At 34.6% G+C, this 26,501-nt stretch overlaps 1 protein-coding gene across 4 annotated transcripts in view; it reads left to right on the top strand.

Annotated features, from left to right (window-relative positions):
* The window catches only part of TUSC3 (tumor suppressor candidate 3), a 112,867-nt gene that overhangs the window by 66,302 nt on the left and 20,064 nt on the right, over positions 1 to 26,501 (top strand). For all 4 annotated transcript variants that reach the window (XM_071743457.1, XM_071743459.1, XM_071743460.1 and 1 more), the window contains one exon: positions 24,385 to 24,448. In XM_071743457.1, the coding sequence (XP_071599558.1) occupies positions 24,385 to 24,448 (64 nt within the window). The remainder of the gene's footprint in view (positions 1 to 24,384; positions 24,449 to 26,501) is intronic.

The raw sequence follows: 26,501 nt of genomic DNA, 5'->3' as shown, positions 1-26,501 counted from the left end.
TGCCATGGTCTGGTAACCACGGTGGTAGTGGATTAAGGACTGGACTTGGTGATCTCAGAGGTCCTTTCCAACCTGGCTGATTCTCTGATTCTGTGATTCCACCCCACTCCTCCTCCCCCCCCTCCACTACCTAGCATGATACTTGCTCCAGAATTCCACTGGGTCTGAACCCTGGTAGTTGAGGAACAAGCCTACTCTAAAATTAAAATAGAACAAACTTGTACCTGGCAATGTTATACATATGGACAGAATGTGAGAGTGGGTGCTGTGGTAAAGGTGATGATTGACTACTGGGTTAAATAGTGTATTTTGTTTGGTTTGATTTTGATTTTGTATTGAGTCTTTTTTCAGCCAGTGGTAAAATTACCATTTTCTTTTGTAACAGTGCATCTATTCAAAGCACCCTTAAACCATACCCAAGGAACATGCGTGTATTCATTTTTTCTTTTGGCACAGTAATGCTTCAATAGCAGAAACAAAATTTGGTCTAGCTTTAGAATAAACAATGAGAATCTTAAGTTATTTAAAGGACCTTGTTTCCTAATTATTTTTTTGTATATTTCTCAGATTAATTTTTACAGTTTGTTTATCTAGTCAGTATTGTACTTCAGTTTATTATTATAATTGCAATATTAAAATATTAGAATGTATGTATATACTTTCATCTTATCAATAGTGCTTATTGCAACATATGTTGAAAATATGAAGGCTATTTCAAAATTGTTAAAAGAACATACTGAATCCATAATGCTTATGTAGTCAGAAATGCTATATAATGTGTTATTAATATTGAAACTTTCTGCTGTTGTGGAAAAAAGGAAAAATTCAAGCTAAATTGTTTGGATTCTCTAGAATATACTTTGATATGCAAACTGTAGCCTTATAATTTATGATCCTGGTGAAAAGTTAGATTTATTTAATTATTTTATATTCATTTAATTAGATTTTGTTCACAGCTTACATTGCTGCTACATTATCAATGCTAATGTGTAGAAGCAGATATGGCTGAAATCTGTTGTCTTGCTGCAGCTATGTAAATATTAAACTATGTTTATGAAAATATTCTCCAGAAATCTTTGAAAGGGAATCACTACTTTCCAACTGCTCCATCAGTCTTCCTTAGGATAGCAGTTAAATTCTCTCCTTCTTACCCTCTGACTGCTGGTCTGGGTTCAAACTCTATGGTTGTTGACAAACTAATTCTTAAAAGGGAGTGGGCTTTATACAAGCTTTAGAACAAGGAATAGTTTTCATTTTGCATTATCCTTCAGTCAAGTATGCTCTCCTGGACTACTTAAAAAGCCATTGCAGAACTGCCATGTGCATTGGTTAGAAAAGGTGGTCTAAAAATCATCTTAGGAGAGTTTACTTCTGCATTACACAATTCAGATTTATGTGCTCTTTAAATGTTTTAAAAGCATCTTCCATCAAGCTAATATGATGCACAGAAGTAGGCTGAGGGCCAGGTTCAGCATACATTGCTTTTTCTTAATATTCACTATTTACAGAAAGAAATGTTCACATTATTGAAAGTAGACACTGGTTCTTTTGTACATCTTCATACTGAAAAGAGGAGGCATTTTTCACTATTCCCCTTAAAAGTCTTATCATTAATATTTATATGAAAGCTGTTAAAGGCTGTAGTACTTTACCTTTAGGTGCAGTGCAAATTAAAGAGAGTTCTTTACTAAAGGTCTTGAAATCTAGGTTTTCAGCAATAAAAAAAAACCCCAACATGCAATAACTTTCATCATCAATGGTCACTTAGCACAGCAGTATGGTCACTGAGGTCACTTAGCATAGCAGTATGTGCTAAATAAACAGAAAATAGAATTATCATTTAAAAGAGGGAAGTTCTCTGCATTTACTAGTCCTTCACAGTTTTAATATGAGTCAATGAAAGAAGAATTTTGTCTATGATTTTGTCTGATAATCACTGCTTTACAAAACATTCTAAACAAAAAAATGTTCATGTGCTTTTTGTATATCCATAATTCTATATAGATCCTTTTAAACAGATTGAGTAGTGTCAAATTAAAGGAGCAACTGTTCTATAGTCTTCTCTTTGGCTAAATACTGGAGTCAAACAATTAATTGAAAATTGATGTTTTTTTCACCCAATTATTATTGTTTTATTATCTATAGATAAAGAACGCTCCAATGAATCAATAAACACCGTTTGATCTTGTCTAGACATAGAAAATACTGCATTAAATTCAGCCTACAAATATTATGCAAAACTTGAGTAATGTTATGCAAAAGAGCACACAAACTTTAACTTCTGCTTCTTATGGCTTTTTTCTGCTGTTTAACTTCCCGTTTTCTTAAACCTATTAAAACACTGGATAGCTCCATTTACTGAAAAACAATCAGTTGAAACCCCTCTCAAAGAAGTCTCTTTAAAGCTGAGTGAAAAAAATTCCAGGAAAAAAACAGATCAAGATCAGAGACACGTTCAAACCACTGTTATTCAGAGAATTATTTTCTGCATAAACTGAAGAACATGCCTTCCAGAAAAGATAGCAGATATTACAAAGGGTAGAATGAATCCTGAAAATAAAAAGCGCAACTGAAATAGCAAACTCTTAACATTTTGAAGAAGGAAAGAACAACTGGGAAATAAAAATCAGAAACAACTTCACGCAGAATCCTGGATTTTACTGGAGTAGGTGACCAGTACACATATCTGCTGGTATATTTAGTATCTTTAAAATGAGCCTTTTTTCTTCAGTGGAACTGATACCATTTGAGAATTAAAGAATACTATAAGATTGCCCTTTAATGTTTTTTTCTGCATTTGACCATGTGAGAGGGCCCTTATACATTGTCCAGTCATGAATAAGTGCATATTATTAAAATTTTTTACTTTTAAGATTTTGCTCACAGACTTGTTTTATAGGTCTGTTGTACTACTTTTTGTATTAAAATAAAACTTCTTTTAATTGTAAGGTGGATCACACAAATAATAATTGTTATAATGATTTTAACTTAGTTTTTTAGTAGGCAGTCATATTAATGAATCTTATTCAGCCTGTACTTATACAGTGGATACTTATTTTTTCAACCTGAATTTGCAGATAATGAGACACCATAATTTGTGGAAATCCTTCTGACTTTTGAAGTGTTTAGCCTTTATTTTTTCCTATCTAATGTAGTGGGGGTTTTTTTCCTAGGTTCATTTCTGGCATCAGCCAAATTAATTTGTATCTGTTTTTGCACTCAAGTCATCAAATTGAAACTTCATAAATTAGTCCCAAGATCTAGAGTTCTTTTATGTGTTTTTTAATGGCCTATTCTTGGTCCCATTGAGCCAGTCATTCAACCTGCTTAAAGTGTTTGTTCTAAACCCATTTTTCTCGAGCTTTACCTCTAACAGAATGAGTTGCCAAAGCCCGGATAAAAAGTAGCACATTTTCTTTGTCAAGAGGATTAATTACCTTAAGAAAGAGATTGTGCTTCATGAATCTGGTGTTTGTTTCCTTTTGATAAATGTGCTGCAACTAACTTCCTTCCTTTTAGAAAGTGTTAATTTCTATGTATGCTGTTCTATAGATTTATAGTAGCATACTCAGAATTGGCTAGAATACAAAACAAAACAAATGAAAAAAAGCTACTAGGCTTTAAGGTTTATGTACTCGTTCTGGAATTCTGCTTTTTGAGTTTTCCTTCAATGTTTTATGTGGTAGAGATGCATTCTGTCAGTTGTGGAGTCCTGGATCCCTTTTATTCATCATAACCATTGCTGAAAACAGAATTCAGAGGTTGGGTCATTACTGTCTTTTACTGCATATTAACATCTTTGCTTATTATCTGCTTTAATGGTGGAAATATGAACTGTATTAATTCATTTTCAGGACTGCTTCAGCTTGCTTCCTGCCAACTTTCACTTACTTGCTAAACTTTTTAACCTTATAATAGGGAAATGTGTTTGCTGGTCAGCTTCTTTCCATTCTTTCTGAGCTCTGGTTGTTCATGGTGTTCTGTTTGGGAACAAGTTAATAAGGTCTGGAATCCTTCCCTGAAAGGCCACTTACCCACTTATTTAGTTATTTATTTTTAAGATCCATATGATACAGGTTCAAGGTAGCTTAAGAAACTTAAACTGTCTCTGATTCATTCAATTCACCAAATTTTTCAAGTGTAGATGATATCCCTCATTATTTTTTCACTTCAGTTGAACTCCTTTGAAATGTAAAATCTTAAATTGAATTTTTAAATGTGTTACTATCAATCTTTCCATTTAATTTAATGAATCAACTCAGGTAATTTTATCTGAAATTTTTGTATGAAAACTGCACTTATAATATTGCTTACTGTTGAACTGGTGGGTAACTGAAGATAGACTCTATCAGGTTTCACATTCCTATCATTGAGCTCTGCTGTTAGTAGTATCTGTTTTAATTCTACCTAGAAGATTAGTTTTCAATCTACCACAAGGAGTTCTTTTTCTGAGTGCTTTTCAGTTTTCCAGCTTGGTAATAACTTCCTTCATGAGCAGAATATGAGTTTTCTCTTGACCTTGTCCTCCTTTTCCAAAGCCTGAAATGTACTGAAGCTCAGCTTATCTTTTCCATTTTTCTGTCAGTTTACCCACACCAGTGCTTAGTTCAGATAAGGGATGCTCTTTTGAAGCTCATGTCACCTTCATTCCCACCTTCTATAATTTAGTTCACATTACACAGGGCACACAGATTATGTTTCTTTTTAGTGAAATGAAGCCAGAAGGTTCATTCTCCAGGAGTTCATCAAATACACTCGCAGCTGCTACCAGGTTGTTCAGTCCATTGGACCAAGGAGGAACCAATGTGTAGTAGAACTGCTCAAAATGTGTAAATGGGTATTGAGTTTGGAGAACGTGACAATTAATACATGAGTGGCATTCCTCAGAAGTCTGTACTGAGACTGGTGCTGTTTAATATCTTTGTTGTCAACATGGACAATGGAATTGAGTGCATCCTCAGCAAGTTTGCTCATGACATCAAGCTCTGGGGGTGGTTGACATGCTGAAGGGACGAGTGGTCACTCAGAAGGACCTTGACAGGCATGAGAGGTGGACTAGTACAAATCACATCAAGTTCAGCAAGGCCAAGTATGAGGTCCTGCACCTGGGTTGGGCAAATCCCAAGCACAAATACGGGCTGGATGGAGAACTGATTGAGAACAGCCCTGCAGACAAGGACTAGGGGGTGCTGGTTGATGAGAAGCTCAACATGAGCAGGCAATCTGTGCTTGCAGCCCAGAGAGCCAACCATAACCTGGGCTGCACCAAAAGATGTGTGGTCAGCAGGTCAAGGGAGGTGATTCTCCCCCTCTACTCCAATCTCATGAGACCTGGAGTCCTGTTTCTGTAGCCCCCAACATAAGAAGGAACAGGAAACTGTTGGAGCAAGTCCAGAGGAGGGTCATAAGAAAGATTGGAGGGACTGAGCAGCTCTCCTATGAAGACAGGCTGAGAAAGTTGGGCTGGTGCAGCCTGGAGAAGAGAAGGATCCAGGAAGACCTAAAGCAGCCTCTCAGTACCCAAGGGGTGGGCTATAGGAAAGCTGGGGAGGAACTTTTTGCAAGGGCATGTAGTGATAGGTTGAGAGGTGATGGCTTTAAACTAAACTTCAAGATTAGGTTAGGCATTGGTAATAAATTATTTAGTGTGAGGGTCCTGAGACACTGGCACAAGTTGCCCAGAGTAGTTGTGGAAGTGTTTAAGGCTGGTTTGGATGGGGCTTTGAGCAGCCTGGTCTGGTGGGGAGTGTCCCTGCTGATGCAGGGGGATTGTAACTGGGTGGTCTTTAAGGTCTCTTTCAGCCCAGCCCATTGTGTGGTTCGATGAATATGCACTTACTAATGTAAACATAGCCTTTAAGTCCTTATCAGCTCGATGTAAACATCCTTACATTAATAATGGTGGCATTCTTCAAGTCAAATTTTGAAGTTTGTTCTGATATGAAAGGTGATGTTGAGCAGGAGACTCTGCTTCCATGAAGACATTTCAGTCCCTGATTTGTATCTGATATCTGTCTTCAGGTGTATCCTACATTTTGCTAGATATATTCTGGTAATGGATCATCAAATGAATGTGTATTTGTTTCCTGCTAATATATTTATATATGAATGGCAGCTAGATAGAGTTTTGGGTCATGTCCTCTTTTATCTCAGCAACTCTGTTCTGGTGTTTTCTCTGTGTCTTTGAAAGACCAAACCTCAGTAGGCTCCTCAGAATCTTAAATGCTTTGTTTTTATACTTTTAAGGCTTTGCTAACCTGTATGTCAGATGAGAAAACATTTTTTTTTTCTGAAGAGTCTATTTAAGTTGAATATCTTTCCTCTTCAATCTTGTAATTTTCTATTGGCAGTGAAAGAGCCTTTGAATGAATGTTTAGAAAATATCTCTACCAAAGGGTAAAAAAAAAAAAGTGTTGAGAAGAGATTCTAAATTATGTGTTACAGGAGGAATGTGTATGTAATTAATAGCTAACTCAAATATTTTATTAAACTCCTCGGTTTTGCATCTTGACTTGTAGAGATCAGATTTTTTTTTTTAATTATCAAAGGAAGATTTTCTTAAGTAAGAAACTGTAAAAGTAACTTAATATCCAAACACTATTAATGTGTGATGATAAGAATTTTAAAATATATTGTGCCCTTTTTTACGTAACAAACATTTCAGTGTGGAATTTCTGTAATATTTTTCAGTATTACAGTAAATAGGTGGATCTTGACCCCTTTTTCATATATGCTATGAAGATAATTTCCTTTCTTAATATGCTATGGTGATATTTTTCCCTGTATTTAGCAGGTCATACTGTAGAAATATTTTATGTGTTCCTATTTATGACTTTCAAATACAATCTTCAGTCCATTAATATTTTTATAGTTCTCTAAAACTCGTTAGAAATTTTAGTAAAAATGCATATCAAGTTGATATTTGGATCCTAGACATTAACAATTTTTAAAGTTTAACCTTTTAGCAGAGCTAACAAGTATTTTGGCATGTGTAGATACATCTTATTTCCTAATGCAAATGCTTCCTCTTTTGATTTTAAAGGTCAGTTCTATTATTGCTGAGGATTTTATTTTAATTTGTCAAGTTAAAAAAAATTGAATACTTTCAAACATACAGAAGTTGCATTTTAGTATCTTCACAAAAATAGTGCATTTCTCAACAGAGAGTTTGCCAGAAAAAGGTTACTAGATGGTATTAAAAATACCACTTTCAGGGGAAACAAAAGAGTAACCTTCAAACTTTTTCTGACTTTGTCTCTTATCAGTCATGAAAGTGTCAGTCATAATATGAATACTCAGGCTTTGAATTGTCAATAGAGGAAGGTTCCTCTTTGAGTTTATATTCACTGGAACAGAAGAGATAACACTATTATCAATGTTTTTATAGTGTAGCCAATTTCTCATTGCATGTACTGAAATGCAGTTTTTAATACAGTTTAGATATTAGTATAATGATAAATATGTCAGACTTTGAAAGTAAAGCCTGAATGTTTCTGCCAGTCTTGATATGGCATGAAATTCCACTCTGGTCTCATTCAGAGATTTTTATGAGCATTTTCTGGAAAAAAACCCCTAATTATCAAACACATTTCTAGCCTCCTTTTTAGGAAATTGACATTAAATATGCTTTTCATTCTGGGACGTGTGTTGGATTGTCAGCCAGTTGGAACTTATAAAGTTCAGAACTGGAACACAAATATACAGAATTAAAGCTAACACACTGTATAACATACAAATACAGTTGCAAGCTAGTTATGATCACCGTAGTATGAATTTTTATGCTTTTTTTTGAGAAGGCTTTCAAACCCTATGATTTAACTGCTGTGTGAATTGGTTTGAACTGCTGTTGATGAGCTTGTTACTTTTATTTCTTATTTTTCATGTGTTGTTTTTCTGTGGTTTTTGTGGTAATGAGCAAAATTTCAATGCAATCCATATGTACTGTGCAAGTTTTGAACGACAATATAAGTGCACTAAATGCTTACATGTGCCCCACTTCAGATTTGTTTAATCCAGATTTGTAATCCAGGGTTTACTGCTAGTGGACTGTAGAGAGCTATATCAATTTCTTCTAATTTGCATCGAGTTGCAGGTTATTATTAGCAATAGGTCAATTAACTCCACTATTCAAGCTCATTTCTGTAAGAATTATGTGCTTTCTTTACTACCAGATTTAGGCAGTCTTATGCATCATTGTTTCATGTAAATATTCTGAAGTCGTATTTGTGTTTTACTTGAGTCAAGTTTTCATCTCTGATTTTCTAATGTATGGGTTAGCAAATAAAGTTAGACAAGTATGGCATGGCTTAGGGTTTCACCGAAAATCTCAATTATTTCAGATGTATGGAAATAGCAGTTCATATCTATTATATCATCATGACAAAATCCAGTAATCATCAAATATGCTATGTGTCTGGAGAACTCAATGTAGGGAAAATTATGGCTAAACCTTTTTTGTTAGTATCACAAAAAATACCCCATATTATGTAAGTGTTGGAACTAATTATTAGTGAATATAGATCTTCCTTTGGTGTTAACAGTGTCACCTGACTTATAAAGTTGGCTGTGTTTTGCTGTTAGCATCACTCAAGAGGCTGATAATTAACACATCGTTTTTGACAAAAAGACTCCAAATGAATTCTTGCAGTGGCCTTTAGAACCATGCTAACAACTTTGCCAGGGGAAAGCTTCTTTGTCAGAAAACTACTGATTTTAGCAAGCTACAAAGCTGATAATATATATTCTAGAATGGATGAAAAGTCAAGCTATAGTATTCATCTTGCAGAATGAGGACTAAATTTTTTCTCATTTTAGCTTTGCTGTTATGTTGCCTCGTCTCTCATTCATTCAACTAAAAAGATAAAATATAAAAGAAGACCCAGTCCCTAAACTGTTATTATTTTAGAATGTTTTCCTATTTCTCTGCACACCGTAACATATTACAACCTAGTAGTTTTTGTAGTTCTAAAAGGACTCAAAGCATAAAAATGAAATAAAGAAGCAATTGAGACAAATGAAAATGCAGAAGCAAGACTCATGAAAAGTATTTTACCTCTTATCCAACTTTTTCTCCTATTATTTAGCTTTTATACCAGTAATGCACAATCTTCTTTGAGAAAGTGTCCAAAGACTGTCATCTACCAGAGTGTAATTCAGATAGTAGTAGTTCAGTTCAGCTTTTCTTCTGTGGAAGGTTATTATTTTTCCAAGTGTAAGCTAAAGACTGTCTTCAAGAGTCCAGATATATAGAGATGTAAAGGAACTTCATTCAAAATGCTCCAACAAAAGCACAGATTTACTAGTAGTATTTTTATTTACAATATGACAGAATAGCTTTAAAAAATAAGATTATTATTGTCTTAAAGATAGCTAAACAGTTGGCACTCATACTTGAAGTTGTTTTTAGCTTTTTGTTAAGTGTTTAGCTTGCATATTTTGAAGGACACAGGAAATAAAAAACAAGGAATCTGGGTCTTGAATCTTAAATTACTATTAGATTGAGACTGAAATTACTAAAATATCAGAAATAACTTCCCTCCAGAAGCATGGCATCATTCTTTTTCAGTGATTCTAAACAGTGTTTTCTGTTAAACAATTAAAGAATGGAACAGTTCCAGTATTTCATATTAAATGTTGCAAAATTCAGTAATATGATGTTCAACATGGGGAAAAAACACTGTTCTTCATAGACTGTCTTGTTAAAATATGATTGCTTTGACTCTCTAGTGAGTGACATTTTTATATTTAACATAAAAAGAACCAGCTTGTTCTAGTCCTGATAATAAGTCAGACACCAATGTTATGTTAGTGATGTACAAAGCTGATCACTTCTATTCAAGGATTATTTGAAGCCAGCACACAGCAGGCCAAATGAATAGGAACTCTTTTTTATGATCAACCTCTGACTATGACAAAAGAGTTAAACCTAAGGTTACTGGAAAACTTGCTATAAAATATGTCTTACAAATACTGTCTAGACATTTATGGCTAAAGTGAAGCGTTTCTTAGAGTGGTTATTGGATACATTAGGGTATGAACTTGACATAAAAACTTTCACATGCATGTGCAGAACTGCACATGCACGAGTATATTTTTTTTATCCTTATGTAAGGATATGTTTCACAATATTTCCATGGCTTTTTACCATTACTAGCTATCTGTTATTTTTGAATCTTAAACCAATATTTTAGAAGGGCACCCAATGTGCCTTTATTTCTATCCTTTAATCATTATTAGTCTTTCTGGTGTTTCTGCTCGTGTATTACTTTGGCATTACTTTAATTCTTGCCTAGAGTAACTCTGGGTCAGTGTATTCTTTGGTTATCTTCATCTCTTTACACTCTGCAACAGCTTGCTGCTTAATGCTGAGCTTTAGCTTCTAGGTATTTTGAAAATATGGAAACAGTCAACGTTCAGATATATGCAAATGTTTACCACATATATGAAGATATTATTGAAAATAATTATCTAATTTAGTTGCTAAAGTACATTTTAAAAATAATGAAAGTTATACCTGGGAGCTATGAGGTCTAAAGCTTCTTGATTTACTAGTATTGATTTCTTTTTCTCAAATTCTGGAAGGCTGATAAGACTCTAAAAGTTCAGGGTCCTGTCAGCTTAGGTTCAGGGCTGGGCTTTTTGGTAGGTTTGGGTTTTTTTGTGGAATTGAGAATTTATATTTATTTATTTGGAAACAACATGGGAGGCATGTATGCAGTTATTCTTGGGGAAAACAATGATATACCTCTTTCAGATCTTTCTTTAACTAGGATCTACAAGAAAAACTGATAAATTCCAGTCAGCTTGTTTTCTTAAGATTTGAGCTAAACAACGAATTTTTTTTTTTTTTTGATGGATGTGGACATTCTTGAAAACTAGCAAAAGCTAAAGGGAAGTTGTATAGGAGGAGAATGTTCTTGAGCCTTAGAGTTATCTGCAATTTTCTTACTCTGTTGGAAAGAACTGTAAAGTGGTGTGAATAAAAAAGCAGATCACACATTTTCCCTGTAAAATGATTGGCTCTCAGCAGACTTTCTTTTTAGGGGTAAAGTCTTTTGGTTAGAATAGAATCAAAGAACCTTTAAATATGATGTGGACAAGAGACAACAATGATTAGGATTATTAGAAGGAAAAAAGACATCCAAGGCTATAAATTCTGTGTTGTGTATACAACTTGAATACAGTCTGGAAAAAGCTCAGGAGAGGACACCAAGTATGGAAATGCTTCTGAAGAAGGAATAATAACAGGCAAGTTTGAGTGAAGTGTATTAAATAATGACTGACATGAAGAGATTGTGAAGGGAATAATTTACAATTTATTCAAATTAAATTTGAAGGTGGCACTTTGAAATAAAATGTTTCTGCTGAAACTGCTGGCCTTTTTGGGCTTCACTACATGTTGCACATCAGTGGAAGCCTTTGCTGCAGGTTATCACTCATACTAAGCATTTACAGAAATTCAAAAAGCTGGTGTACAAATTTATAGCTATTAAAATGCTTTCAAGATGGTAGTTTCAAGGTAGTCTGCTTGAAAAACAGGAGTATAACCTCAGAGGCAGAGTCTTAGGGAGGGATTTAAAGGGAGCATTCTAGATCATAACCTCAACACAGATATTCAACTGTAGTGTCTTTTATAGCATCTGTCTTTGAGTACATGAAAAGATGACTGCTAAATTCAAAGTTATTATACCTTTGTCCACAGCATGTAATAAAATAATAGAAGAAAATTTTACAGCAAATTATTCAGTTGTGTGTACTTCAAGAGATGTGAAAATACTGGAGATGTCACTGGAACAAATATATTTATTCAGTAGTTAGTCACTAAAAATAAAATCTAGGGTTATATTTATATACTAATTCACATCCTTTGGTGTTAGCCAGATTTAAAGAGTAAGAGAAAATGAGATATGGACTGGTAGGGAGCAATAGATGGTCCTGCTAATACATGCAGTCTCAATACATGCCAGCTGCTCAGATTAGCTTTTGAAAGAATATGGATCACTAGAGACAGATTAAAAAAGTGAAAAGATCACTTAAAAACCAGAAAAGATGCTTGCTAGTAGGGGGCTTTTAAAGTACTTAGGCAGAGATAAAAATGGACTTCCTAGTGTTGGAAGTAGCAGATTCTGGACTACTTTAGCAAGGCAGATGCTGTATTCCCTGTTAATTGAAGGAGGCTTAGGATATGTGCATTATTTTTGGGCTGAACTGGGAGGAGCTTACCTCCTACAAGGAGAAAGATTAGAGGTGGTAGAGGCAGTGCTTAGAGGACTGTGACTGTCTGGTCTGGATTTGTGATCAAAGCCGCTTCCTTTCAGAGTCTTTGAGAAGAGTGAGCACATCCATACGTTACATACACGATCTTTACATTTCCTATCTATTTCCTTTATGAGATTAACACTGCAATAAAGGTCAGTGATTTGTCTGTTAGTTGCTTTTTGGAGTTAGCAAGGAGTAGATGTCTCATGACAAAACCCCCCAAAATATTCTGATAAGGGTTAGAGAAAAGAGCTCGCGTGAGAGAAACTTCAAATGCCAAACAGCAGATACTAGGCTGGATGTGGAGTATTGCTGTGAGGATGTCATGAAGTGTCCCCTAGATGTTGTTTTTCTCATTTAAGCACTTAATGTTAGCCATATTCTGTTTCACTCAATTCACTCTTCAGGTCAGGTTAGAAGGAACACGGTACCAGGACATTTCTAATTTTACCTACTGAATCTCTTGCCTGGGGTGATTTGCAGGACCATTTCTTTTGTTTTTGTGGGGGTTTTGGGGTTTTTTGGTCTTTTTTTGGTGGCAGGCAGTTTAGTCTTCCGTAGCTAAATGTTACATAGAAATAAATGTTAGATTGGAATTCTTTAATATAGAATATATTGTTTTACTTCATAGTTTGTTCTATTCAATTATGTGGCTTATTGTATACAATGTATCTTTCTAAATATTGATGTTCTGAAATTCTATTACCAATAAACCAGCAGAGTGAAATATTGGCTCTGTTGAAATCAATAGCAAAATGCTTATTGACTTGTTTTGAATCAGCATTTCACACAAATTCTTTTATGTACAGAGAAGAAAGCTCTGTGCTCTTCTCTAAATATTATGGGACTGGGAATCTGCTCTGGTGAAAGTCAGTATGAGGTTTTGTAACTAAAACTTCATGAAGTGTGGAAACGAAAGAGAGAAATGAATAGCCAAACCTTTTTTTTTTTTCTTTTTTCACCTGTTTTGTTAAAAGATGAATTGCCTAATTAGTCTATAAGAACTGAAAGAAATCTTGAAAGTCCAGAGAGATGAAAAGGGATAAAATTCATTACAAAGCCGACAACTGGGTTTCCAACACTTGGAACAACACTTTGTAGTAAAAAGATGAAATTACATATTCACATTGTTAAATTAAAGACAAACCTTCTTGTATATATGAATTTCAAAAAATGACAAACCAGCTTAAATTTCTTGGAATTTTTGAGTGGAGTTTTCTTATAATTCATTCAGTGAAAACAAGGAAGACCACACTAGAAGTTGCTCGTCTCAGTCAGCAGTGAGTTAGTGAATTTATGAAATTTGGAGAAATAGACAAAGTTAAGGCAGTGTTCTGCCTGTCAGACCCTGGTTCAGGCTCAGTTAATGAATGAGTTTCTCTCCAGCACACATCTAAAATGCAGACTTGGAGTTGGGATGCAAGTACTCTGAGAGTATTAAGAAAATAATATGTATGTTGTAAAAGACTTAAACTGTAACCAGATTTGATCTGCCTTGAAATTCTGTTGTGACAAAAGTATGAAAAATATTTTTTAATGCTACAGTACCCAAGTTTTTATACAGTGGGACTAAATTTAAGGAAGTCGATGAGTAAGCAAACAATTCCTTGCCATCAGGTATGTGAAAGGTGTGTTTTGCATCCTTACCTTATACTAATTTTGTAAACCCAGACATCCATGGTCCTTTCTGTCCCTTTTTTAGAGAATCATGGCTTGGGTTCACCATATATGAATTACATGTTCCTATTTAAGATGGTTTTATTTGTTATTAATTTTCAGTTAGTAGCCATGGACATCACAATAAGAGTACAAGAGGTTTTGGGTTGAAACAAATATTTAGGAAAAAGTACACTTTAAAAGAAAATTTAAACTATAATAGTTCAACTATAATGTAGCTATTTTAAAGGTGTAAAATTTGGGATTTTTTTAGATGCCAAGTGTTACGATCCGAGCTATTATTTTATATTTTGATAGTGAGGAAAAATCAGCCACTACTCATAGATGTCACACGGATTTACAAAAGTAACAGGCTTTATGTTTAAATAAATTACAAAGATTTATTTCAGGGAAAGAAGACAATAACAGCACCTTTAAAAAAAAAACAGCTTTACAAGAGGAGAGATTTTATGAGAGAGTTGTTAAGAAAATAAAAGGAAAAACAGGAGAGCAATTAAGTTTTATCACCATATGCCAGCCCTGGCCTCTGGCTGGGGTGGGGGGAGCGGGTGGTGGTGTAGGACCCCCCCCAGTTCCTGCTTGGCTGATGTTCTCTGCTTTTTTGTCCTGCTGGTGCTGTCCCGTAGCTGAAGGCAAAGTGGCAAGAGATTGGGGGGTGTGGGGAGGGTGAAGGGGGGAAGAGACAGCTGGTGTTGTCCTCTTTTCTCTTTGAGTTTTTATACAGCAAAAAAGGATTCTGTATTTTCATAAATCACTGATACAAACTGGCAGAGATTTGCCATCCCAAGAACCTCACTTTTAATTATTGGAATCCTTCAGTTCTTGCTACCTTGCTAAATTTATTATCTTAGTCTTGACTCTGTACTAGGAGACCTTCTGATTAGTGTTCTTATCTTTAGGTGCCTGCCAGGCATGATACAAAACACGAGCTGGTTAAGTTTGGGGTAAAAATTTGTTAATTGAGAATAGGTTTGATATATTTTTAAAAGAGTAGAAAAAAATTTTGATTCAAGAGACATATTTCATATTTTCAAAGTGTTTACATCACCAAGAAAAGAGGAAGATAATATTTAATGACCTCAAAATTTATATAGTTTCTGAATGTTCTCAGAGCATTCAGTCATCTGCTACTGGGATGTATTTAAGTATGTGGGTGCTAGATGTGTGAATCTGAATCTGAACACTTTAGTCATCTGAAGAATGATGTGATGGTTCATAACTAGAGCATTCTTCAAAAACTACTTGAGATCATATCTGTCAGACAGTGCTTCCATATCTTTGATCAATTTTTCAGACTGTTCTTGTGTGTTAATTTTAATTTGAACAATTCTTCAATGTTAATTTACTAGACAACATACGTGTTTTCCTATTTGTAGAATCATTTTTCTCTCCTTTCTGAGTTGAAAATATATTGCAGTTTCATAATCCAGTACTGGTAATAATCTTTTCACTTCCTTGTTTACGGAAGTAGAAGAGTGAAAGCTTCATGTGAACAAGCACTTACTACATCTTAAGAGAATTTTTCATTTGGTCTAAAATAATTCCCAGTTTTCTATGTCCCATATACGTGGGCATTCCATGTTCCATTGATTTGTCTTCTACCTACTGATTTTTATGGCTTCTTTAGCAAAGTTAGCATTTTTGGTATTTATGTATAAGCTTGAATGTAATGGTCATTCTGAATGTCTGCAAGGCTTGACTTGTTTTTTCCAGTCCTGGAACTTCTTAGTTCTTGACTGTTTGGGGTTTCTGTTTTTGTTTTTTTTTGTTTTTTGTTTTTTTCTAAGCTGATGAAAGGAACTTGAAATGCAACTCATCTTTTAGAGCAGTATTTGATTTGTATTCATTGCAGGTTGGAATACTTGCTAAGGATAGCACAGCAAATAGGTCTGAGGTTTTGTGTCATAACATAAAATTTTTAGCTACTGGATTTTATGGTATGTTAAGTTAATGCCTGCCATCCTTAACAGAACTTTATAAAATACATCATCATAAATTTGATAGTTGCTGAAGTGCAAGATGTTAAATGGCATAGCACATCTATTGAAAAAGGTGTTCTCACTCTTATATTCTAGTAATTAGGAAGCATTTCCAATGTGTTAAACGATGAATTTAAATAAGTGACCATGTTAGCTGCCTTCAGAAATGGTGGATTCAAAGCTTTTGTTATTGTGAAATAAATCCCTATTTGTCAAGTGTATCTACTTTCAAATTTTATATTCTAAACATGGAGTGATTCTTTTGTTCTCAATTAGTCCTGCTAAAGGCTTGATTTTGCTCAGTATCTACGTGATGTCAGCAGTATTTCTTCCAGTGTGCTAACTAGATCTAATATACCATGCAAAAAATTGCTCTGGGCAACACAGAACAGATTTTAAAAATAACTCAGCTGTACATTTCTGAGAAGTATAGGCTTATTCAAGAATACTGATATGAAGATTAAAAGCAATAGAGCAATACTTGATTTTGAATTGGTTTTGACCTTTTTTTTCTGTGCACACAATTCTATTTTGAAGTTTTTATTTGATCATGCTAGGCCTGTCTTTTTCCTTAGTCCCCTTCTCCAAAAGACTACTTCTTTGCAGTCTCAAGTACTAATTAGCAAAAGCAAAGACCAAATGAGACAGTTTGTACTGGGAAGAAGCCAACAAGCAAGTATCACTTCCATTGGGAATATTGGGGTCTAGATTTGGGTTTTCCCAGATCTAGGGGAATAAGCAGAAAAAAAGAGAGACTAAATATAAAGAAAAGGGTTTGGAAAAAGAATTAAAGGAGTATAAATAAGTTTCACTCAAGCAATATGTGCTAGACAGAGTTCTGGTTTCTTAAAAATTAAGATGTTCTCTTTATACCAGGAGTGATGTTAATATGTAATGCTGTACAGCAATTATATGTAATGAACTTAAAATTTCAGTATTTAAAGCTTTAGTCCATTGAAATGATATAAAAACATCAGATGATAAGTTACACGTAAACCTGAAAAGAATTATTAACTCCTTTGTAGGGAAAATACACATTCCCTTTTTTACTGACTTTAATGTTAATACTTCGTTTACTTGCATAGTTTGGTACATAAAACTGCTGTCAATAAAGAATATTACATTTTGAGGTTTTATTCTAATTCACTGTCACATAATGACAGAATCCCAGAGAATATTAAATCGTAGGGCATGCACATATGTATGTGACTGTACGTGCTGTATAACATAGTAAAACATTGCTTATGAAACTGTGTTGATAAAATTTTAGAATATTTGAAAGTTGTATTTTTCACACAATTCTCTCTTTTTGGTTACTATAAAAAAAAAATCCTGAAATACATATAGCTGAAAGCAAATACAACAAATAAGATTTGCTGTCCCTTGTTGGCAGCTGTAGCTCCACAGCCTTGTGTTCCTGTTTTGTCAATTTTCTGTCAATTTTCCTCTTGAAATTAATCCAGCACATACTAAACAATGTGGTTTGAAAGTGAACCAGAGACCCACAGTTGTACTCAACAAATGTGCTTTCTAATTCATGAATGTGTTTAGTTTATAGTGTGTGCTCAGATACCTCTTTCTGAACTGAGTGTTAAGGTTTACAAATTGATGTAGAGGTTGTGCTTTAAATGGTACTTAAAATTACTTTGTCAAGAAAGACTGCCATAGTTTCTATCTAGCCATGGCATATATCTAACTATTCAATCAGATAGACTGATTTTTCATGCCTGGTCATGCCTGCCTTGTATGTTTCACCTTTCTAGATAATTAGTATTTTTAAATTAGCATTCCAAATATAAATAATATTTCCCCTATACTTAACAACTTTCCCTGCAAATCCAAAAAATTACTTTGCCAACTATAGAACTTACAATTAGTGGTCATATGCAAAACCTGCAGTTGAGATAATATAACTCAAAATTATTAGTGGCTGAATTAGGGGCAGCATCCAGTCTGCTTGGATTAGGTAAATACATTAAAATACAGGATTATTCCTACATTCTCCTATTTTTTATTGTATTGTGGCTTCAGTGTAGTTTGGGATTTATACAACTTCTGCTACAAACTTTGTGGTTTTCATAGCTGTTTCGATTCAGTAAAGTTTATTTTGCAGTTAGTGTTGTAAAATTACAAATAGGTTTTTGTAAGCCTTTTATGTTGTAAATAAAGCCTTTCTATTTTCACTTCTGCTTCAGAAGTCACTTTTTTGCCTCACAGCTTGGAAACCAATTGGAAGAGTACTGTGAAATTGCAAAAAAGAATATACTGTAGCTCCTGTCTATGAAATTAAAAACATATCTGAGTTCATAAGAGTTACCTAAAAGTATAGGTTGTTATGGTGAAAGCTGTATCCAAAATGGCTGCAATTTCTTTGTCAAAAGAATGTTACTACAGACCCAGGAAAAAATGGGAAACTTAGAGAAATATATATTTTCTGGTATCTCTGATCCTATTACGTTTCACTAACTTCAAATTCTAAATCATACACTAAATAACAGAAATTAAGTGAGCTTGTCTGGATGGCTATTTCAGTTCTTCCACCTTTATAATCCGTGAGGAAAACTTTATTTGTGTTTTGTGTTGACTATGTGATAACTGTCTTTACTGTGTTATACCATGGCCAGTCTTTGTCAAAACACCAGTGGTGTAAAGATCATCATCACTCTCACACAAGTCATTTAATTGCTCTTGTCTCTTAGAAAAAAGCATTCAAGCGATGGGATGAGGAAGAAGAGTTACCACTATACAACTTGCTGAGGATAAAAATAAATTATTTAACCATGGTTCTTAGCTGATGTTTGGGTCTTGTGTCATCATTGCTGCCTAATCCTTATATCAAAACTAACTGTAGGTATATGGCAGCATCTAGATAAATATTTTAATTTTACTTTTTAATTTTTTTTTTAAGAAAAAAAAAGCTTAAGGACCAGTGAGAGATATCCCATAATGTGTTTAGTATCAGGATGATGACAAAAAGTGCAGGGATATTTGAGAATTCATAAAATAGTTATTAACAATGTGCTATGCTGTTCATGAAGAACATTTCTTTTGTTTCCTAATGAGAAGTATTGTAGTTTGTATTCCTTATATTAAGCAAGAAGTTTGCACTCCAAAACAGCTACTAAGAATTGTACTTAAATTGCAGCTTTTCTTTCATTAGAATTACTGGCGTGGTTATCTAGGAGTAATGAAATGTGTAGGAAGTTCAATTTTCTTTGAAATTTTTTTGCCCTTTGAAGTTGATTAAATAGTTGTCTCAATGTTAACCAAGGCATCATAGTTGTAAAATCTACTCTCCTCAGTCAGCTAGACTAAGCTGTGTTATGTAAACTTCTGAAGATGACCAGAATGCTGTTTCAGGGATCCTGGAAATCTTACCTTCATTTCTGTTTTAAGCCTCTCACATGGGTACTGCATGTCATAATACCCTTCAAGGGGTGAAAGCATTTTTTGTGTGTCAGTCTAATAGGTAACTTGTGTATTAAGTGCTGTAAGGGTTGCCATGTTTTATTCCTAGTGACAGGTTAAGTTCTGCATTTTTTTCTGAAACCCGTGAAGAAATTATTCATTGAAGAACCACTGTATCACAGAATCATAGAATGGCTAGAGTTGGAAGGGACCTTAAAGATCATTTAGTTCCAACCCCCCTGCATGGGCAGGGACACCTCCCACCAGACCAGGTTGCTCAATGCCTCATCCAACCTGACCTTGAACACTTCCTGGGAGGGGGCAACCTGTGCCGGTGTCTCACCACCCTCACAGGAATTTTTTTTCCTAATGTCTAACATAAATCTCTCTTCTTCAAGTCCTGAAACTATTTCTCCTTGTCCTCTCACTCTAGTCTTTTTATTATTTAGTAATTGATAAATGTGGGAGGAGTTCCTCAGAATAAATTTTTATTCAGCCAGTTATATCAAAGCCTCTGCATAGCTGAGCAGAGAATTTGCTGTTTCTGGATTTGTGAGATCCCTTCAACTAACTGATTCCTTGGATAGGACTTCTAGACCTGGCACCCTAAGTAATGCAGTATAGCATTAAAGCTCTCTAGGTAGAACCAAAGCAGCACCATAAGTTAGGATTTGAATACTGTTCTAAATTATACCATCTATGGAGACAGCTGGTCTACAAAAGTGAGCAGCATCTCCACTTTTGCCTTAAGGATGGGAACCCATATCTTATTCTGTGCTCAGTGCCAGATGGACTTTGTGGAAGGCAGCCAGCAAAGCCAGTTTCAGCCAGCCAGTCCTGTGCAAACTGGCTGCTCTCACTGGACTCTTTTTGGTTTGGAGCAGTGGTTAACACAGCAGTGACCTCATGGAAGATGTACCTCCTATTCATTGATCTAATATAGAAGAGAATTAAGGAGTCGTGTGAGATTGTGTATCTGTATTTCTATATTTTTTAAAAAATCATGATTAAGTATTAACCAGGGCGAAATTTATCCATAGCTATTAAACTCTCCCATCAAAAGTGACTGATAACATTTTACAGTCATGTTTAGTAGGTGGGAGTGTGAATACATGCTCTAACTTTTACACTACAGATGCCAAGACAGGTTTAAATATATAGAGTTCTATTTGTGGGGTCCAATGTGGATTTTCTAGACTATCCTACTATGTTTTGCAGTGAAGTGCTTCAGTGTAAGGTGGACAAAAAACACTAGAAGTGCACAGTCGTGACCTCTGGTAAATCTCTCGATTCCTCACCATTTTGTGAGCATTGGTTTGTGAACATTACCTGGTTTCTTAGTTCTGGTCTTGCTGCTCTGTAACGGAGCTGGATTGGATTTCATTTAGAGACATTGCTTAGAGCAATTGCTTGCTAGGAATATCATACATGAAACTTTCACCAGACTGACATTCTGTTGGCTTCTGTTTGAGTTGGAGGTGTTCATAGAGCTAATAACTGTATGAAATAAAGTGGGTTTGTTTTTTGTTTTTTTTCAAGTGGGTTAGTGCTGAGCTAAAATGTTCCTGTTTTGTTTCATGAAGATCCTTGAAAAAACTACTGGCTCAAACAGCTGGCTGAACATTTCTTACTATAATCATATATGTTCTTCATTTTTCCAGAAACAATTAATTAAGGCAGGATTTCTGTTAGCAGTGAGTTTAAATTTATTTTGTGTTTAATACTATGTTAAATTTTGACATACTTAAGCATAATTTGCAGATAGGCCCTTTTATAACTTGGAATCTACAATTAAAAAATAATTACAATAAAATAAATTTTCCTATTAAACACATATAATCCTAGCTGTTGGAAAATACTATCTGAGTGGAATAGTCAGAGGTTTCAGAGCTGTTTAGGAAATGAATTAGAGTCAAGGCATTTTGTATTTAAGTTTTTGAGATGTTACTTAATATATTTTCTTACTCAGTTTCAGTCTTGTTTAAGCTCTTTATAATAAACTCATGCCCATGTTGTATCCCCCCATCAAAAAGAAAAAAGGCTTTTAATTATTTTGGCAGATCATGTCCTCATGTAACAGATGTAGGATAGCAGCCATTCTCACGTGTATGAACAGTTTAGGCCCAGCACAGTATCATTTAGTTTTTCACATCGGTGGTCACATTAAGGACTTTTTAAGGCTGGCTGCTACAGGGAAAGTATTCTACTTTGCATGTACTATTCCCAGCAGCTAATAGTATCTTCTGTGATGGAAATAAAATGTGGAATTACATTAGGTTTTTATTTTCAGATTTTCACAGGCCTGCCTAGGCTGAGAACTTCATATGAAATCCCCTATTGCAGTCTTAAGCAAGTTAAAATTGATCTGACTGGGTGAACTGAACAGATACTACTATGAGTAATCAAATAAGTGTATATGGAGAGTGTTTCTTTAAGTGAAGCTAAGTGAAACTATACTATTCCTTAGGAAACATAATATTTAAACAGATATAAAAGAGTCAAGAGTCTAAGTTTTTTGAGCTGCATAAGATTTTATCCTTAATCTTTCTGAGCAGAGTACTGATTTTGAAGTGTTACTTAGCTAGCATGGAAAAAAAAATCCTTGTCTAGAGAAATATGCATATGATCATGAAAGCAAACAATAAAGCATTAAATTAATATATCTTCTTAATTGGTCTCAGAATGTTCCCTTTACTGAATGAACTATTTGTTCTCCTTAACATGTTTAACCTTTTCCTGAATTCACACTTAATATGGTAAGGTGCATATGGTATTGTCAGAGAACATTTTAGAACTTTTGCTTTTTAAACACTTACATACTGATGAAGCTGATACTAATCCTGGATGTTAACTTGAAAACATGGAAAACTCTGATGGGATAAAGAATGTTGTGGGGTTCTTCTTTCCTCTCTAGGAGAAAAGAACAGATTTTTCCAGCTAATACATGTTCTTGGCAAAATTGATGGACTTTAATTGAAATAGGTCATTCTGAAGGTTTCAGCCTAATTAAGTAATCCATGGCCTTTTGTAATGTTCCTCTCTCTGATGAATTTCACTCTGAATGTTAATGTGGGTAAATGAAGGCAAATGAATAGTACTTAGCTTACTGCTGTGGAATTCATAGCTCACTCTCTTTGGGGGCAGGTAGCTGGTCTGTTGCTTCATCTCTTTCCCACCTATCATTTGATCTTGGCCTGTTTTCTCCTCCCTGGGGGGCACTCTCCATACAGAAGTTTCTTCAACATGCAATATAAATTCAGTTTATCATCAGCCTGGATAATTATTCTCAAAAATATCTGCTTTTTATTGGCTTCCAGTACACTTTATTGTATGTTTGTCGTGAGATATCTTGTAAATTCAGGACAAGTTATTTATACTTCATGAAGCAGCTTTGTATGCTATACTATTACTAAACCAAATTTAGTTTAATCTGGTCCCTCCACCCCAGCATCTGTCATTCACATACTCATAATAAATAGATATCATTATGTTTATTTTAAGAAAGTCTACTGGAGCACCTAAAATTATGTTTTAATTTTGATCTTGGCTACTCCACAAGTTACTTGTATTGCCTTAATTACTAACATATAACTCACAAAAGCCTTATTTCCAATTACTTTGTTTCTATATTGCATTGAAAGAAAGGAGGGAAAGAGCAGAGATTACACTTAAGTATTTTACTGAAACATGGCTATCTTTCTTGAAGAGTTTGCTGTAATTAGGGAAGTTTAAAAATATATTACATTGTTGGCCGTCCTGGAGAGTGTTTATATAAATGTGCCATCTTCAGTTCATTAGCACTAAGTATTTAATCTTTAGATACAGGAAGTTCTTGCCTGGTTTAGCCTTAATTTGGTTAGGTGAATGAGCAGAATTCAATTGAATTTTGAAAATAACAAATAGCCATCTATTGAGTGAAAACTTTTCTCATCATATGAACTGCATGTTTTGACAGTTCATCATCCAGAATTGAACCAGTGTGGATGAAGGAATTCTTTTGTATGCTGAAGCATCAGAGTATTTCAAACATGAATTGGTCTGAATCTTGACAAGAGTGGTATTGGGGCAGAATTATTCAGAGCAAAATGAATTAAAGCAGAATGTATGGCTTTTAAACAAAATAACAAATTGCTGAATCTATAAGAAGAGGTACAGTTACTTTTTTTTCCTTACCTAGTAGGAGTGAACATTTTTCTTTCTATTTAATTGGGGTGAAAATCCTATTTATGGCTTAGAAGAATGCATGTAACTAATACTTGAGAATATGGATGTATTTAATTTCACACAGAATAGTATGGTAAGTTGTACTAAATGTTTGTAATTGATGTAGTACAGGAAGAGAGAAAATCTCGTTTTGTGCATGCTTGCAGTCTTTCAAAGTCTTGCTTACATTTTTGCTTTCTTAGTCAGTTAACAATAAACACAACTTATGGATAATATGCTACAGTTTCTTAATAATAATTGTTCAAGATGAGCGCTTTATTATTTAGGGAAAAAAAAGCAGACTATGTTAGTCTGCATTTAGTATTACCATTTCTGAATGTATTTACTACAATTTCATATAAACAAGACATTTTATGAATTGGAATTTTTTTAAAGCCACAAATAAACCTTCTTGGAGAAAGATGTAATAGGATTTTTTATGAAGAAACTTCATTCAATCCCACTAAGAGTAAAGTAGAATGAATTTTTTTTTAAGGCAGGGGTTTGGTTTTTACTTCTGTAAAAACTGTGCAGAGGCATGTCCTTGATTTCATCACCTCCCTTCTCAAAAATATATCTCCTGAACAAATAAATGCATGTTCTTTATTCCACACTAGCAGCTGTATGAAAGACTCAAGTATAAAGCACTTCTGTATAACACATTACATTCACTACATGTAAGTGCTTTGCCTAAATACACTATTTTAAAGGCTCCTTTTTACTAAACATATATCCATAAACTGCACCAACTTATACCTGTCTATATTTTTCTGCAAAAAAGGTTTTATTTTGATTCTCACATATCCATTTGCACCATTTTCAATTGTTTCAAAGATTGCTTTTCATTTTTATTTTGCAGAGTTACATACATGGAAGCAGTCAAGCTCAGTTTGTTGCAGAATCACATATTATTCTTCTGCTGAGTATCCTTCAAACTGGTGATGAATAGAAAAAAGCAAGCTAAGGCACAGTGTACTCTTAAATAACATCGTTCTGACAGTGAATATCATGGAACTTTTGAGGAGGTATTGTATTTTGGCTTACTTACTTTATATGTTTAAATAAATATCAAATGTTGTTGCTATTTACTGCCAAGAAAAGCTGGGATTGCTTTTAGCTGATGTGCCTTGTTATTTCTTTTGTTGTTCTTATGCCTGTTTTTTTATCTTAATGTTTTTCCCTTGTTACCTTTTCAGTAGCAAAAACAATTTTCTTCTCTTTTTCACTCTTTATTATAAAAGCTAAAAAGTCAACGTTAAAACTATTTTATTTCTTTTAACTGACAAGGAAAGCACAATGGAATTTACTAATCATGCATGAAGATGGTTTGTCCTCCATATAGTTTGTCTTTTTGATTTTTTTTCCCCTCATCTAACCTAAGCAGCTTAGTACTAGTTCTTCAAACAAACAAGCCAGTCCCATTTGTTCTTACATCATGTCCTCACAGAAAGGCTCTGAAACCTACTGTTATTCTTTCAGTAAAACACACATACTATATGATCTCTTTACACCCTGGTTCTAATCATCTTTGCTTATTGGGTGGAAACTCTTTTCACCATTAACCACTATTAAAATACAGTCATTCCAGCACAAATACCTGCCTCTCAGAAAAAGAGGAAGAAAATAACATTTCCTAGCTTGAAGTAACAGTCAGAGCTCAGTTTAATGCTTGTAGTTTCTGTCTCATTCTGCCCCTGAAGTTATGTTGACTAAGATCCTGCCCTTCCTCTGGCTTCCCTGTCTGCCTTTTTCTTTGGCATTTACTATCCAAAGAAAGCATTGTCATTACATCCTTTTGCTTTATAATATTTAATACGTTGCCTGGCATTAATTTTTCTACCTGTGAAACCTTATTTGCTCTGAAATAGCCACTACAAATTTCACTTCAGAGTTATGACCCTGTTTTGCAAAGTAAATGCAATATTTTCAGTTGAACTGGAATACTGTGTCCTGTTCTGAGTTTCTCAGTACAGGGAAGATACAGTCTTGAGCAAGTCCAGCAAAGGGCCACGAAGATGATTAAGGGGGGAACATCTCTCCAACAAGGAAAGTGTGAGAGCACTGGAGCTATTTAACCTAGAGAAGAGAAGGCTATCAGGAGGAGCTAATCAAGGAGTGGTGGAAGGAGATGAAGAAGAAGGAGACAGACTTTCTTACTAGTGCCATCTTACAGGGCAAGACATGTGGGCCCAAACTGAAAAAGGAAATTCAGTCTGAAGGCAAGAAGATTCTACTTAATGTGTGGGTGGGCAGCTCTAGAACAAGTTGCCCAGAGGGGCTGCAGAGTCTGGCTGTGAAACTATTTAAAACTCCACTGAGCATACTTCTGGGCAGGCTGCTTGAGCAGAGGGGCTGGAGGAGATGATCTCAATAGGGTTTTTCCAACCTCAGCCATTCTGTGATTCTGTCTGTTCTCCAGGTTTTATGTCACACCCTAATTAATGCTGTGTCAAAAACACATGGTATATGTTAAAATTTTGGAAGCATGTTTAGTTCTTCCCGATTTCTAAATTTGGGCTCCTTTCCTTGGGAAGAGAGATTTAAAATTAAATAGTTGTACCTAAAAACTGCAAAGTCAAAACTTACTGATTATTAATTGTTACAGTTTTTTGAAAGACGTGTGTCATATTAAGTTTATTATATTATAGATAGTGTGCTTCTTATTGGTATCTTCTTTGTTTTCTTTTGTACAGCCACAATTTATTTTTTAGCATTTAAACAAATTAGCTAAAACAAATCCTGTTGGCTACTTGAGAATGGGAGAAGTAACCCCCCAAAACAAAACTTTAGTTTGTGATCTATTTTGTTTGACTGAGGCATGAAAGTGATACATTTTTTTTGGTATCATCTTTAAACTGGGAAGTTGGCTAAATACATTAAAGCAGCTGTCTGAAAGAATCCTTTCAATGAGCTTTTTTCATTGCCACTTGCAAAAAGAAATGAAACTCTAAAGTTTCATTTCATGGCTCACCACTG

This window comes from Heliangelus exortis, chromosome 4 (genome assembly GCF_036169615.1).
Source record: "Heliangelus exortis chromosome 4, bHelExo1.hap1, whole genome shotgun sequence".
Lineage (NCBI taxonomy): Eukaryota > Metazoa > Chordata > Aves > Apodiformes > Trochilidae > Heliangelus > Heliangelus exortis.
This window is presented reverse-complemented; position numbering and strand designations above follow the sequence as displayed.